Here is a 14,990-nt window from a genome sequence, read left to right on the forward strand (position 1 = left end):
AAAATGTTCCTCTCCTATAGAGCCAAATGGCCACAGGGTTAGACAGGGAATATAGGAGAAACAGCAAGAGGAACACATTTACACACGGACAGCACAATCTGTCATTCAGCATTGCAGAGACCATCAGTCTTAGCACCTGGTTGACATGACTAGTAACCTGAAGTAGAAAGTTACTGGAAGGAACTTGTAAGCAATACTTATTTGTAAATCACATCAAGAACTTCTAGAACAAGATGAGGGCCCAGCTGTCTATTGGTCCTAAGGGGCTATACTGGGAAGATCTGAGAGCAGAACCCAGTACTTCAAACTTGTTTGCCTCTTAGCATCAGCATCAAGACAATATAGTTGTGCATAAAAATTTGCATAAAAATTTGCTCATCTCAGAGGCCCACTTACATACATATGTTCCTCTGCTAGATTTCTATGGATTCTGTTCTATGTTTATTCTTAACTGAATTCATTTATACTTACTCAATACTGCAGACAATCAAATCATTCAAATTTCAGTCTGTTGGACCCAATATAGTTTCTACCACTACTCTTGATAGGTTCTATTATTAAAGGCCAGATGTTCCTTTCATAAGTTTTCCTCATTTAATCCTCATGAGAACTTTACAAAATAGGCATTTTACCTTGATTTTACAGACGAGGAAAGCAAGTACCACCGAGCTAACAGTAATTTGCTCAAGGTCACTGAGATAAGTTCACTTAATGGGATCTAAAATGATTTAGGTTCATGTGCCCCTAAAGCAAAAGGACAATGTCAAATTTTTATCAACAGGCCAAATACAAAATCTGATACTCAATAAAAATCTGTTTATTGAATAAATGAATGTCTGACTCACAAGCCATACTCATTAATGCTGACTTAAGATATGGTTTGTAATAAGGTTCTGGGTTATTTCTGGGAAAATAGTCTACCTTGCACAAATTAAAATTTAAAAGTATAATTCTGAATTTATTTTAAAGTAATTTCCAAATATAACAATAACTGACATGAAGTAGGCATTTAATATTTGTTACTGGATGTTTAATCATCATCCATACACAGTTAAAAATATCACTTGGTGTATAACACCTGAAGGGCCAACTACAAAGTGTAAATAGTAACACTAATTCTTTTTCTCACAAACTTTCTTTATATAATCTTCATATACAGCTGTTCTTTAATTTATGTTGAGTAGGAAAATGGAAATTTAGTATTAAAGAAGATAAGGTTTTTTGCCTTATAAAAACGAGCATATAAATGAACATTTTGGTGTAACCTATAGCTACCACATTACAATGTAAGGACTTTATTTGCTCATACTATTTCAGTCATACTCACTTTTCCATATTAAATATTCTGAACAACTCCAGATAAGAACCAACTGAATTGCTTTAGTCCAAATTAAATCCTTTATATGGGCCCTAATCTTGTAGAGTCCCTTGTTTCTTCTGTTCTATCATCTTCTACACAGAAGTATTAGCATTTCAATTTGCCTTTAATTTCTAACACTACCTTGAATTTCAATTGTGTATCAAATCTTAGAACACAATCCAAAGAAAACAGTTGTTAATAGTATCATTTTACATCACAAGGTTTATTCTATGGACCACATAAAAAGAATTATTTATTGCAAATCTTGTTGATATTATTATCCCTTTATTGAATCATCACTATTAAAAATGAGATACTTCAAGAAAGTATACTTCCACAGTTCTAAAACTAAGAAAAAATTGCTGAAAAGCTTCATGGTGTAGGGATTTTACCCCAAGATTTAAAAATACACAGTATTCAATTCAAAGCAAAATTATGACTTTCTTTTGTATATTCCATCATTGGCACATTTAATATAATATCAAAATTCAGGTTCATTATTGTATTTTTAAAATGACGTTCGTTGAGATGACAAATTAAGGCAATATTGTAAGTCTTGCCTCTCAAAGAAACAGAAGAGAATATGAGGAAAGAGTGATTACAGTTTCAAAAGAATAGTACAATGTAACTTTATCTTCTAAAAGAACCTTTGTACTTTGATTTTCAAAGATCACTTATGGGAATGAGTCAAAGCTCTCTTTCAGCACCATGAAATTTTACCTGATGAGTTACAGTGGTTAACAAAGGTAGAATGACAAACTAAATAAACACCCTGCAGAGTAAGTGAAAATTGCTGAAAACTAAATATTAAATACTTAAACTCAAATCATTATAACTATTAATAATGCCACAATGATGATGATCAGAGGAGGCTTCAGTACATCATATTGCCACCATAGCAACTGGTGTATCAGATATTCACCAGTGAGAATAAGATATTATATTTATTAATTACATTAAGTTTTAAGCAACTTCCATACTTAAGATATTGTAAAAATTCTCTTATCAAAAAAACTTAACTTCGTTTCCAGAAAAAGGATGTTTCTTCCCTACCCTACATGGACCAAATGGATTCCATAAGACTGATAAATTTCTGATTTAATTTATATTGCTAATCTATAATTCTTTCAGGCTCTAGGTCAAAGATCCATTGTACAAGCACAGATCTGTCATATTAAAAACTACAGTGATTAACTAAAAAGAACAAAAAAAAAAAAAACAAAAAAAAAAAACAGAACTTACCAACTGGTTCCTTTTGATTCTGAAAGAGAATCTTGCTATTACTGCCATCCATATTTGCCATATTAATTGTGTTTCCATCCGTCCAGTAGAGTTTCCTTAATTCAAAATAGATATGGTTTAAAAATATTAGATATAGACCTACTTGTTGACTAGAAGCATACATTGAAGAACAAAGTTAATATTAAAGTAAATTCTTGGCTCAGGATAATTTTTTTCAGGAAGGCCCCCAGATTGTTGAGCCACTTGCCTGGGAAGAAAGTACCACTCTTGCTTTTTCCTGTCACTGAAGGACAATAATCTCACTTACTTTCCCGCACCTACATTCACAACTGAATATTTAACTATGACTAGAGTAAATTATTTCCATTTAAAGTCATTCATCAAGATTGAATTCTCTTGGCTTGGAGAAATCAGGCACCAGAGAAGGGAACAAAGTCATTTCAATCATTCCAGTTGAAAGCACTCAGGAGAAAGAATTTCTTTTAGCCCTACCCAAGTTCTCTACATGGGTACATGATGACTAGCCAGAAGATGGGAGAATCTGATCTACTTAGCAGTGACCATAATACTAACACACAGTAAATATGTTATTAACACTGGTATTTGAAATGAAATTAACAACTTCTCCTGGCATCTTTTTTTTTTTTATTTTGAACTGTCACTCTTTAGAAACATAAATTGATAAAATGTTACAATAATATATAAAAATCTGATTTCATGCAGAAAACAGAAATCTCTAACCAGGGATCTCGTACAATTTCCATATTCACATTTGCTTTTTTGACTGTATAGCTTATATATATATATATATATATATATATATATATATATATATATATATATATGTATGTGTGTCTTCTGAATTCAACAAAGTTTTTACATAAAATCAGAGCAAAAGTATGTAAAATTTTTGAAAATTTAAAAAAATAATCATACTTTACCCCCTGACTGGGTGAGCTGCTAGACACTGTGGCTTATCGATTCCGTGGATAATTGAGGTTTTCAAGGAGCCATCTAGTCTCGCCACGTTAATTTGCGTTTCATCAAATTCTGAGCTAATCCAGTATAAATTACGTGAGACCCAGTCCACAGCTAGCCCTCTGATACTCTGAATATCTGTAAAACAGGAAAGAGAAAATCAAAAATGAATGAAGTTTTTCATTCTTTTGGCTTTCTAAGTCAGTTATTGTCCGTCTCAGGGAAAATTTAATTTACACTATTAGTCAGCTAAAATTGTACAAGATTGTAATCTCATTCCCTTATCAGCCCTTCTTAAGGCATGAATAATCATTAATGTCTTACTGCTGAGCCATTTGAAAACCTGAAGTAACAATTAGCATTGAAATTACACTAACAGTCAATGATTCACTAGTAAACACTTCAGAGCAGACACAGGCAGCAGTCCTATGGGCCAAGGTGACCAAAATTCAAATTAGAGTAATAGCTTCTCTAGTTGATGGCACATCTTTCTAGTTAGGAGAAAGTACTGTGAGCTATCAACAAATGGGTCATTTTATGTTTTAAATGCCAATTTGTTACTGAAATGAAATAAAACAATTCAACTTTCTAAAAAGAATACCAGAGTTCAACATTTTTAAAATGGATAATTAACAGAAATTGACTGAGATATGAGCAAAGAAACTAAAGCCCTTTTAACACTCCTCCAATGTGGATTCTACAGAAATTACTGAAATCTAATTATGTTTTGATTCATTACATCCAATATGAATATTTGGGTTGCTATTACTTGATGATTCAATTAGGCATCTTTTTTAAAAATGGTGGAATTTAGGCTAAAATATAATTGCACATTTAAATTAAAGAAACAAATTAAAATGAAAGTGTTAAAAACAATGGATACTAGGAAATCTTTTTAACATATTAACAGGTAAAGCAGGCCAATTTAATTCCCAATCTGTGGCATTTGACTACTTTTACTTGGTTTCACCTTTATTTCATAAAGTTTTAACATTTTCTATCATGCTGTACCTCTTAGGGCTCTCCAGACCCCTGCTAGTCAAATTTACAAGACACCTGGAGACTCTTAAAAGGAAGATTCTGATTCAGTAGGTCTGGGGAGGGTCCTAAGATTCTGCAACTTATAACTAGCTCCCAAGTGCTGTAGTCACTACTCCAGAGCAGCAGGTCCAATCCAAATGCTGCTAGAAACCCAGAGCAGCTGCTACTTAGCTCTTCTAATTACTACATCTTCCCTTTTTGTCATTTTTAAAAGACGCCACCAAGCTAGATTTCCAGAAAGTGAAAACTCTGGATTTGTAAAATCTGCTAACTAGTTCAATTAAAAAAAAAAAATACATTTATTTATTTATGTTTGGCTGCGTTGGGTCTTCATTGCTGTGTGCAGGCTTTCCCTAGTTGCAGCTACAGGGGGGACAATCTTCGGTGTGGTGCGCAGGCCTCTCATTGCTGTGGCCTCCCTTATTGCAGAGCACGGGATCTAGGCATGCGGGCTTCAGTAGTTGTGACACTCAGGCTCAGTAGTTGTGGCTCATGGGCTCCAGAGCCCAGGCTCAGCAGTTGTGGCACATGGGCCTAGTTGCTCCGCAGCATGTGGGATGCCCCTGGACCAGGGCTTGAACCCGTGTCCCCTGCATTGGCAGGCGGACTCCCAACCACTGCACCACCAGGGGAGTCTCACTAGTTCAAAATTTAAAGGAGCAAAATAAGGGAGGCCTGGCAGTTCTGGGTCAGCTGTGAAGTGCTGTGCTGGCATGGTAGGCTCTACCCCAAGTTTACATCCTTGAGTCTTAACAGAGCCTATTTTCCTGCTCAATATTCTTTTTATTATTTCTAAATAACTTTTAATCACAGTGCCCTTAAAAGGTATTCCCCATGTTTCAATTTCTCCTGTAGGCAACACCTTCTCACACTGCAAGTTACCTTTCATCATTAATTTCTGGTAAGTTGGCAAAGTTTGTATGTGAACTTCATTTCTCAACCCAACACTTGAAATTTATTTTTATTTTTAGTTATTCTCATCCAGTTCCCTCTTTTCTCAAGGGAAGAAAAAGTAATACAACACCTCTGTAAAGCTAAACCTGCCAAGTCAGATATTTATTTGCCTCACCCAGAATATTTATTCTTCTTCCTTCACCCTCTGGATTTAATTGGTTGCTGAGAAACAGTAATGAGAAGATTTGGCTTCCTGTTCTATGTTGGGTGCCTATTTTTTGTCCTTAAATTGCTTAAATTTTGGCCTTTTTTTTTAATCAGCAAAATGAGGATAATTATAGATAATTCATAGGATTGTTGTGAATATTAGAGGACGTGTGTTCATGCAGCTTAATTCAGGGTTGAGGGATACTTTGCCAAACCAAGGACTTAATACTTTCTGCTTTTTTACCCTGAATTGCTTGGTACTGGCAAAAATAAAATAAGTTTTTATTTCCTCTAAAATACATGTTATCCAGAATTTGTTTGGTTTCTTTCTGCTGTCTCTTCTGCTCAAAATCCTTTTACTTATTTCTGATTGACTCTTAATCATACAGCCTAGAGAAGACACTGCATTTTTAAACTGGAAATCATAGCCAAATGTAAGCTATGAATACCTATTTAGTCCTTGTGAATTCTGTAGTTCATGCTCTCTCAAATCTATTTCTATCTTTAATATTGCATAGCATACAGTCTTTTTCTTCTTTCAAGCAGTTGATTTAGCTGCTGCCAGGTTATTTTTCTGACTAGAGAGCTCTGGATCATGACCTTTGGTTGCCCCAAGGTATTCTATTGCTTCCAACCACTCAGAAAGTGATGTCTAAATTCCTCAGCCTGGCTTTCTGTATAATCTGAATATAATTACCTTTCCAACCTTATTTCTCACTATTTTTAGCCAATTATCTTATTACAGTTCAGTCATATTGATGTGTTCTCAGATTCCCAGCCTTGTCCTAAACTTTCCAATCTATATAGAATTACCTGGGCCTCACATCCAATCACATCTTCACTTTTCTAAATCTCATGCAAAATAGGCCAGCTGATAGGCAACATCATCCTTCAATCACAAAAACCTAATCAATTCTCCTATATATTCCAGCCATAAAGATTTTCTTTATCAACCTAACTCAACAGGACTATATCTGGTCAATTCCTTTCTACCTAATGTGATAATTATTTGTTAACATACTAGTACTTTCACATATACTTCTTGAAGGTGGGCTCCTTGCTAATTTATCTTTATAGCTCCCCTCCCCAAACGTATACAACATTGCCTTCAAAATAAATATTTTTATTGAATTGATGAATGAATTCATGATATGCACAATCCATAATTTTAAGGATATGTGAGCTGAGCTAAAAATATCAGATGTAAGATCCTCAAGTGTATTTTCAGTAGTACATACCTAAACATATACTCAGGCAATTTCAATTCTCATTTTCTATCCTCATCCTTTTCCTGTCCATTAGTTTGGAGTTTCTAATTATCAGCTTTGTGCCTAAGATAAATTTTATGTCTTTTTGACCACCAGTAATGCCCAAGTCTTGTTGTTTTAGAGTATCCTGGTAAATTCACAGTAAAGGGGTTGGGGGAAGAATAAAAACTGCAATATGTTAAATGATATTTTTCTTTTTTTTATATAAAAATACTAAAATAATTAATTGACTCAACTCTTGTTTTCAAGTAAGTCAGGCCAAGACCTCTGAATAAGTTTCTCAGAAAGTTCAATTTAATATTTCCAGGGACGCTCACTTCTTGAAGAAAGGCAGATTAGATATTCATAAAAGCCCCCCATTGCCACAAAATTCCCTGGTGTATGATAAATTGTAACTTTTAAATGCATTGTTGAGATCATAAGACAGACAGGAATATCTCTAAGTGCTAACACACACTTGTATGTTAGCTAAAATCATAAAGGAAGGGAAGTGGGAATACAGATGTTGGTGTTGCCACTGGGACAAAAACTTGTAAGGATAATCTAGAGATTCCAGTATTATTAGTTGCTCAGTGCAAGAAGATTCAGTCCTTAAACCCACAAAAAGTAGCAGAGCTAAACAAGAGCAATCCCAGGATATCAGAAGGATCTACATCCTTGGGTGAGTGGGAAATAAAAAATCCGCCTACTTAAAAAGGAGAATAATTTTTAAAATAAATATAAAACATTTTTTTCTGTCTCTTTCCTGGGTATGAAAAAAAAAATTCTAAGCATAGGTCTAAGTTTAGGTAAGAGATTAATAGTATATAAACAAGGTATTCATTGGTTGGGTAGAGGAGAAATCAAACTAAGGTGATTCCTGGCTTATTGTCACTCCTTTTCCCTCCAACAGAAGCAAATTCAAATACGCTATGGAAGAAAAAATTTTTTTAACCCAGGCCCTCACAATTTCCATAGACTGAGTTTCTCTTCATAATTGATCAGAACAAAAAATTAAAACAAAAAATTAAAAGAGACATAAGACCAAGAATAAAGAGAAAAATAAACAATAGGTTTAAGTCTCCAAAGCCTACATGTTTTTAAATTATTATGTGTAAGATAAAGAAAAATGCATGGAATGTTTTAAAGGAAAATATATGCTTCAAAATAATAAGCAAGGTACAATAATTTGTTTTTAAAAATCTTCTTGGAATATATATAAATGAGAAGCAAAAATAACTTGCAAATATTAAAAAAAAAATTCATTAGATGGATTAACCAGGTTAGACACTAGTTACAGCAAGACAGCTAGTGAACTGCAAGACAAATTGAAGGAAGTTAGCCAGAGAAAACACAGAGAAACAAAAAGATTAGGTGAGTTGGAGGTTAGAATGAATAAACTACCATACCTAGTCAGAGTTTACAAAGGAAGGAATAGAGAGACTAGGCTAGAAAAAATGGTCAGATTGGTGACCATTGAGGGTTTTTCCTCCCTGTGCTGATGAAAGACATGACCCAAAAGGAAGTACAACACACTTTAGGCTGCTAAATAAAAATATTATCAGGAGGAAAAAGAAGATCTTAAAAGCACCTAGAGAGAAAAGACACATCCTGCAAAAAAGGATGACAATTAGACAAACAGAGATTCTCAGCAGCAATAAGAGATCTGAAAAGATAGTGAAATAATATCTGGAAAGGGTTGAGAGAAAGTAACTCTAAACTTGGAATTTGTACTCAACCATCATTATCTTTCAAACTATACTTAAACATCAACAAAAAGATGGGCAAAAACTCAATAGCCATGTCTCCAAAGCAGATATAGAAATGGCCAACAAGAACACAAAAGGATATTCAACATTACTAATCATTAGGAAATGCAAATCATGACCACAAGTATATACCACTTCATACCCATTACGATGGCTACTGTAGAAAATGAACAAACAAACAAACAAAAAACAAAAAGAAAAACAGAAGCAAAATAAAAATATTGGCAAGAATATGGAGGGGCTTCCCTGGTGGCACAGTGGTTGAGGGTCCGCCTGCCGATGCAGGGGACACGGGTTCGTGCCCCGGTCCGGGAGGATCCCACGTGCCATGGAGTGGCTGGACCCGTGAGCCATGGCTGCTGGGCCTGCACATCCGGAGCCTGTGCTCTGCAACGGGAGAGGCCACAGCAGTGAGAGGTCCGCATACCGCAAGGGAAGAAAAAAAAAAAGTATATGGAGAAATTGGAACACTTGCAGGCTGTTGGTGAGAATTTAAAATGGTGCAGCCTTGTGGGATACAGTATGGCAGTTCCTCAAAAAATTAAAAATAGAATTACCATATGATCCAGCCATTCCACCTCTGGGTATATGACCAAAAGAATTTAAAGGTCTCAAAGAGATATTCATATACCTATGTCCACTGCAGCATTATTCATAATAGCCAAAAGTGAAACAACCCAAATGTCCATTGACTGATGAATGTATAAACAAATTGTGATACATACATACAATGGAATATTATTCAGCCTTAAAAAGAAAGGAAATTCTGACAGGCTACAATATGGATGAACCGTGAAGACATCATGCTGAGTGAAATGAGCCATTCACAAAAAGACAAATACTATATGACACCTCTTATATGAGGTACCTAGAGAAATTAAATTCATAGACACAGAAATAGAATTGTGATTTCCAAGAGATGAGAGAAAGGGCATGGGGAGTTGTTGCTTAATGGGTATAATTTCATTTTGCAAGACAGAAAGAGTTGTGGAGATTGGTCACAAACTGTGAATGTTCTTAACACTACTGAACTGTACAATTAAGAAGGGTCAAGGGACTTCCCTTGTAGGGGGCGCGGGTTCGATTCCTGGTCGGGGAACTAAGATACCACATGTCGCATGGTGCGGCCAAAAATAAAATAAAAAAAAAAAGTAGAAAGGTCAACATGATAAACTTTATGTTATGTGTATTTTACTACAATTTAAAAAAATTATCTTAAAAAAAAGAAGACTAAATAAATATATTTTCAGATATTATATCAGATTATTACTAACAGATTCTCACTAAACTAAAGGAACATTAAAGGATATAATTCAGAGAGAAGAAAAAAGATTACAGAAAGAAGGCCTTAAATGAAGGAGGGATGGAGGTAAGCATACAAATTGGTTAAAATGTAGAGAAATCTAAATGAAAAAGGACTGGCTGTCAATTCTCTGCTTGTGAGACATCTTTTTTTTTTTCCTATGAAGTTGACCTGCTGACACCAGCTTCTTGGGTGTGAACACAAAGACTTCTATTCCAAATCAGGCATGTCTTCAAAGGAGGAAGGGATCCTAATTCGTATAACTTTCTGAGGGCAGTTATGGTTTCATCCAATCAAAACTCATTTGCAGTAGGTTTCTGGGCAATTATTTTACTGTTCTTAGAAGCAAAGTTTAAAAAAGCAAATTGGTAATGCTTGTAAAAAGCTTTCTCAAGGGAACTTTGTAAATATTAATATTCTATTTGTTGCACTTATGAAAAACTGATCATACAAATATATATACATGTATGTGTATATATACATATATATGTTACTATATATAACACATGGTATGCAAATTAATAAAACATCCATAAATCCATGATCTAGCTTAAGAACATTATAAATACTTTAGGAGCCTTCTATGCTCACCCTCACTAATTTTATGCCTCTCCAACTCTGAACAATTGAGCATTTGCCATGGCCTTGGTTTTGTCACTTTTAACACATATGTATGCATTCTCAACCTTTTTTTTTTTTTTTTGAGAGAACATAGGGGCAGAATTATAATTCTTGACTAATCTTTATATTCTTAATGTCCTAAACTTATAATTATTCCTATCTTATAGAAACAACTCACTGCTGATTTGGGAAAAAATTCTGAAGAAAGCCTCCTTCTTTTATTTTCATCTGGATCAATGTCTCCAATATCTTTCCAATTATTTGGTCAACTTCACCTCTCTTTCATTCATCAGGTTCAATTACTTCTACATCTACTCTTGGTGTCTGTCACCTTCTTATATCTAAATTTTGTTTCAGATTTGGAACATCTCTGTAACCTTCTAGTTGCATCCTTGTCTATAATTTCTCACTTATCTAACTATCAGGTTGATAACGTGATTTATCTTCAAAAGAGTTTGAATGACCTATACCCATCTGTAAAAGTCTTCAGCAGCTTTCCATTGTCTTGAGGGAAAAAAAAAAAACTAAAACAAAACCAAAAACAAAAACAGCTCCTCTGGTATAAGACCCTCTGTGATCTGCCATGATATGAACCTTCTTACTCTTTTACAAGATCTATCTGCCCCTCACTGCTTGCTCCTCTGTATGTATGTATGTCCAGATCTTTGTGCCTACTGATAGCTTAACCAGATTGATCTTGCTACAGTTTTCTCCAGAACCCTCATTTCACCACCTCCTCCTAAGTGGGAAATTTAGTAATCCCATGTAAGAACTCAGTACTCCTTGTGCTAATTTTGTAAGAAGTGGCTTACACCTTATTAACCTCCTTATTTCATTGAGTCTTATACTTTAGTTAGATGTTTACATTTCACTCTCACCAGATATAAAGCTCTTTGAGGTTATAGATTGTCTTAGTGAAATAATTGCTATCTCCCCACCCATTCAACATCCCAGATACAAAATCCAGAATATGGTGTGAGAAAAAAAAAAGTCCATGGAGTAAACTAAAATAGCATTTCTATCTTTCTAACTAAAAGATAAAGAATATACATGGGAAGTATTGCTCATTTAGCACCCATTGCTATAGATACACAGTTCTCAATGGAATGGCATTTATAGGTATCATTTTTGCCTTTCTTTTTTTCATTTCTTTACTCTCCTCTTTTTTTTAAATCACAGATGTTGACATTCTTCCACCAAAAGGCTTCCTGGGTGAAAATGAAAATTCTATTCAGTAATAGGCAAAACAACAGATGTTCCCTGTCTAAACTTTCTACTTTAATTCAAGGACTGTTTCCAAAATCTATATCTCACTGATTTGGGGCCCGATCCTTTTTTTTTTTTTTGGTGGTTGCACATTAGACTTGGGCTGAGGGAAATATGAAGAGGGTCTCAAGAAAAATTCCAGTAGATGGAAGACAATAAAGTGAGAAAATACAGAGGCCAACAGTATAAGAAGTAAGAGAAAGGCCAAAGAGTCACTTACAAGGAATCTAAAAGATGAAAGCATAAAATAAAGTACAATTACTGGCAGGATTTAAGATACTTTGATGCGTTCAGAAACTGAACTGTCAAAAGTTCATCTCAAGTTTCTCTTTTAATGGAAGGACATATCAGTCCCTAACAAGGTTTCACTTTGGAAGAAAGGGAAAAGCAACATCATTTAACTTGCGGGGAACCCAGAAACTGAGTTGTCCTTGAAAATGTCTATTCCTCAACTTTCATATTCAGTTATTTATATATTTACTCATTGATACCTCAATGATTTTTCCACATTTCACTATCTCTGTTGTTTCCACCCTTGTCCAGGCTTCCATCACCTCTTACTAAAACCACTATAACAGCCTTGTTTCCCAGAGTCTACTGCTCATCTACCCACCAACCCAGACCTTTTCAATTCTCCACTAAACATAATATCTATATATTTTTTATGTTTTGTTTTAGTGGCCGCTAGGCATGTGGGATCTTAGCTCCCTGACCAGGGATCGAACATGCAGCCCCTGCATTGGAAGGCAAAGTCTTAACCACTGGACTGCCAGGGAAGTCCCTACACATAATATCTAGAGTGATCTTTTTCAAAGCAAAGATAATCATGTAGTTGTACTCTCCTTAAAACATTTCCTAAGTTTCCATTATTTTTAGTATTAACATAAAAATCAACGAGTTATCCTATAAAGGCTGGCATGATTTGGTTCCTGTTTTTTTAGCTCCATCAGCTCGTATAACACCCTCTTGTTCTGTACTTCATACTATTCAGTCTATACTGACCCTCTTTCAATTTCTTATCATATAGAACATATTCTAATACTTTTGAAAATGACTGAATTAATAATTATTGATCCTAATGAGTACATCTATTATTAGTGAGAAAATATTATTGCTCAATTTTTGATTAATAATTGTAAATAGAGTCTGCTAAATGGAGATAAGTCTGTGATTTTCTCAAAGATAAACTCACCAAATTACTACTTGTTATCAATTTACAATTAGAGACATAAAATCTTTCCCCAATTTTTTATGAGATAGAACATCTTTTACTTTATACAATTCATAGAGCCTTTGGAAAGTATTTCACATTCACGATAAAGTATGTGAACAATTTTCTATTAGATTTTGATGAATTTCTTGTGAGAAGACCACCAAACTGACTGTCAGTCTTGGGAGTACCTTATGTGCTTTAACTGTTCTCTCAAGATTTTTCATGATCATTAACCAGGTAGTCTTTTTAAATCTAGTCTAACGATAATTATTTTTTCCCTTGCTTCTGTAAAAAAATACTGCACAATAAGGAAATCTTTGCATTAGCTTTTTTAGAAAGGCTCTTCTCTTAGGGAACGTTTGTAATTCAATATTTAAACAAGCTTATAACCAATTCATTCAAGTTGCATTAACAGTACTAACCTGAGATGGGTAAAGAGCTAGCATAGATACAAGAGTACCTGAGTGCTCAAATACTCTCAGATCTACTAATGGTACTCAAGCCAGTGGAAACTCTTGAAAAACACTGTAAATTTAAAACCTGCACTTCTTATTGCTTTCATTAAGAAGCTGATCATTGCTCAAATTAGGTCTGATTTTAAATTGTCATTATGCTTCAAGGCAGAGGAGTTTGATATATCTATATGGATCACTGATCATGCCTTCCTCCATCCTCCTTCAAATCAGTCTATCATGCCTAGGGGGCATGAAACTGAAGAAAAACTGTGTCTTCTTTGATTTTGCAGTCACAGCAAACAGCAGGTGCTCAACTAAGATTCACTCACTAAAATGATAACTGACCCAGAAATCACATTATACCAAAATTTAAGCAAAAATGAAGATAATTCAATGCTAAATATTTAGAATTCAGCCACTGCATTTATATGTATGTCTCATTTCAGCTATATTTCTACTTTGGGAAACGTTTTTTTTTTTTTTTTAATGGTTAATCAACAGCATTACTGAAAACCTGTGATTCAACCTGATGGGTCAGGAGGTGGATAGGAACAGGTTTCCTCTCTTATTTGTTTAGTCTAGTTCTGTAAAAATACATTCAAAAGAAAGTTGATAACGAGCTTGAATCAGAGGGGGAGACCAGTCTTTACAAATATCCTATATTTTCTCTAGGCAAATACAACTTTTCCCGCATCAGCAAAAAGGAGTCTTCAAATCTGTTTATTTAGAAATCTGCAAATTATCTGTTCTGAGATTTTTTCTTCTTGTGAAACTAAATTTCTAGTTATCAGACTACTATGTGCAACATAATTATAGCATTCTCCAATTGTTAGGATATAGCATATTATTAAATCTCTGAATAATCAATTCCAACTCTCAATTAACAACACAGAATTGGATAATAGAAAAAGAATACAAAAGAGATGCAATTATTACAAACTGAATAACAAACATTTTTTAAGATGTAAAGTGAAAATCTTTTACCTCTAGAAATAACAGTTTCTAATCCAGTTCCATTAATGAAAGCCCGTGTAATGGTTTGTGTCTTAATGTCTGTCCAGTATAGACGTTCTTCAGATGCATCAAAGTCTATCACAGTAACATCATCAATATCAGGGACTGTAAAGGCCGTGATAAAGTTAAAATATGGATTATCAATATCCACTCCTCTGATTTCAGAACGTCTTGCATAAAGAAGAAATTTTTTTGTTTCTAGAAAAGAAATAGAAATGTTTTTCTTTATAAGCTTGGCAAGTTTGAAGCTGTCTAGAAATTCTAAATATTATTTGTTGATGATTTAATAGGTTTTTAACACCAGAAAATCATGACCAAGATTTGATGGAAACATGAACGCAGAAATGATTTATCTATTTTTAAATGAAAGTACTCAATAA

General features: G+C 34.2%; 1 protein-coding gene across 1 annotated transcript in view; it reads right to left on the reverse strand.

Annotated features, from left to right (window-relative positions):
* The window catches only part of LRP1B (LDL receptor related protein 1B), a gene marked incomplete at both ends in the record, with an annotated part of 1,860,945 nt that overhangs the window by 606,203 nt on the left and 1,239,752 nt on the right, over window positions 1-14,990 (reverse strand). The window contains 3 exons of the mRNA XM_079710778.1: window positions 2,603-2,697; window positions 3,544-3,718; window positions 14,581-14,808. Of these exons, the coding sequence (XP_079566904.1) occupies window positions 2,603-2,697; window positions 3,544-3,718; window positions 14,581-14,808 (498 nt within the window). The remainder of the gene's footprint in view (window positions 1-2,602; window positions 2,698-3,543; window positions 3,719-14,580; window positions 14,809-14,990) is intronic.

This window comes from Hyperoodon ampullatus, assembly GCF_949752795.1.
Source record: "Hyperoodon ampullatus genome assembly, chromosome: 8".
Classification (NCBI taxonomy): Eukaryota; Metazoa; Chordata; class Mammalia; order Artiodactyla; family Ziphiidae; genus Hyperoodon; species Hyperoodon ampullatus.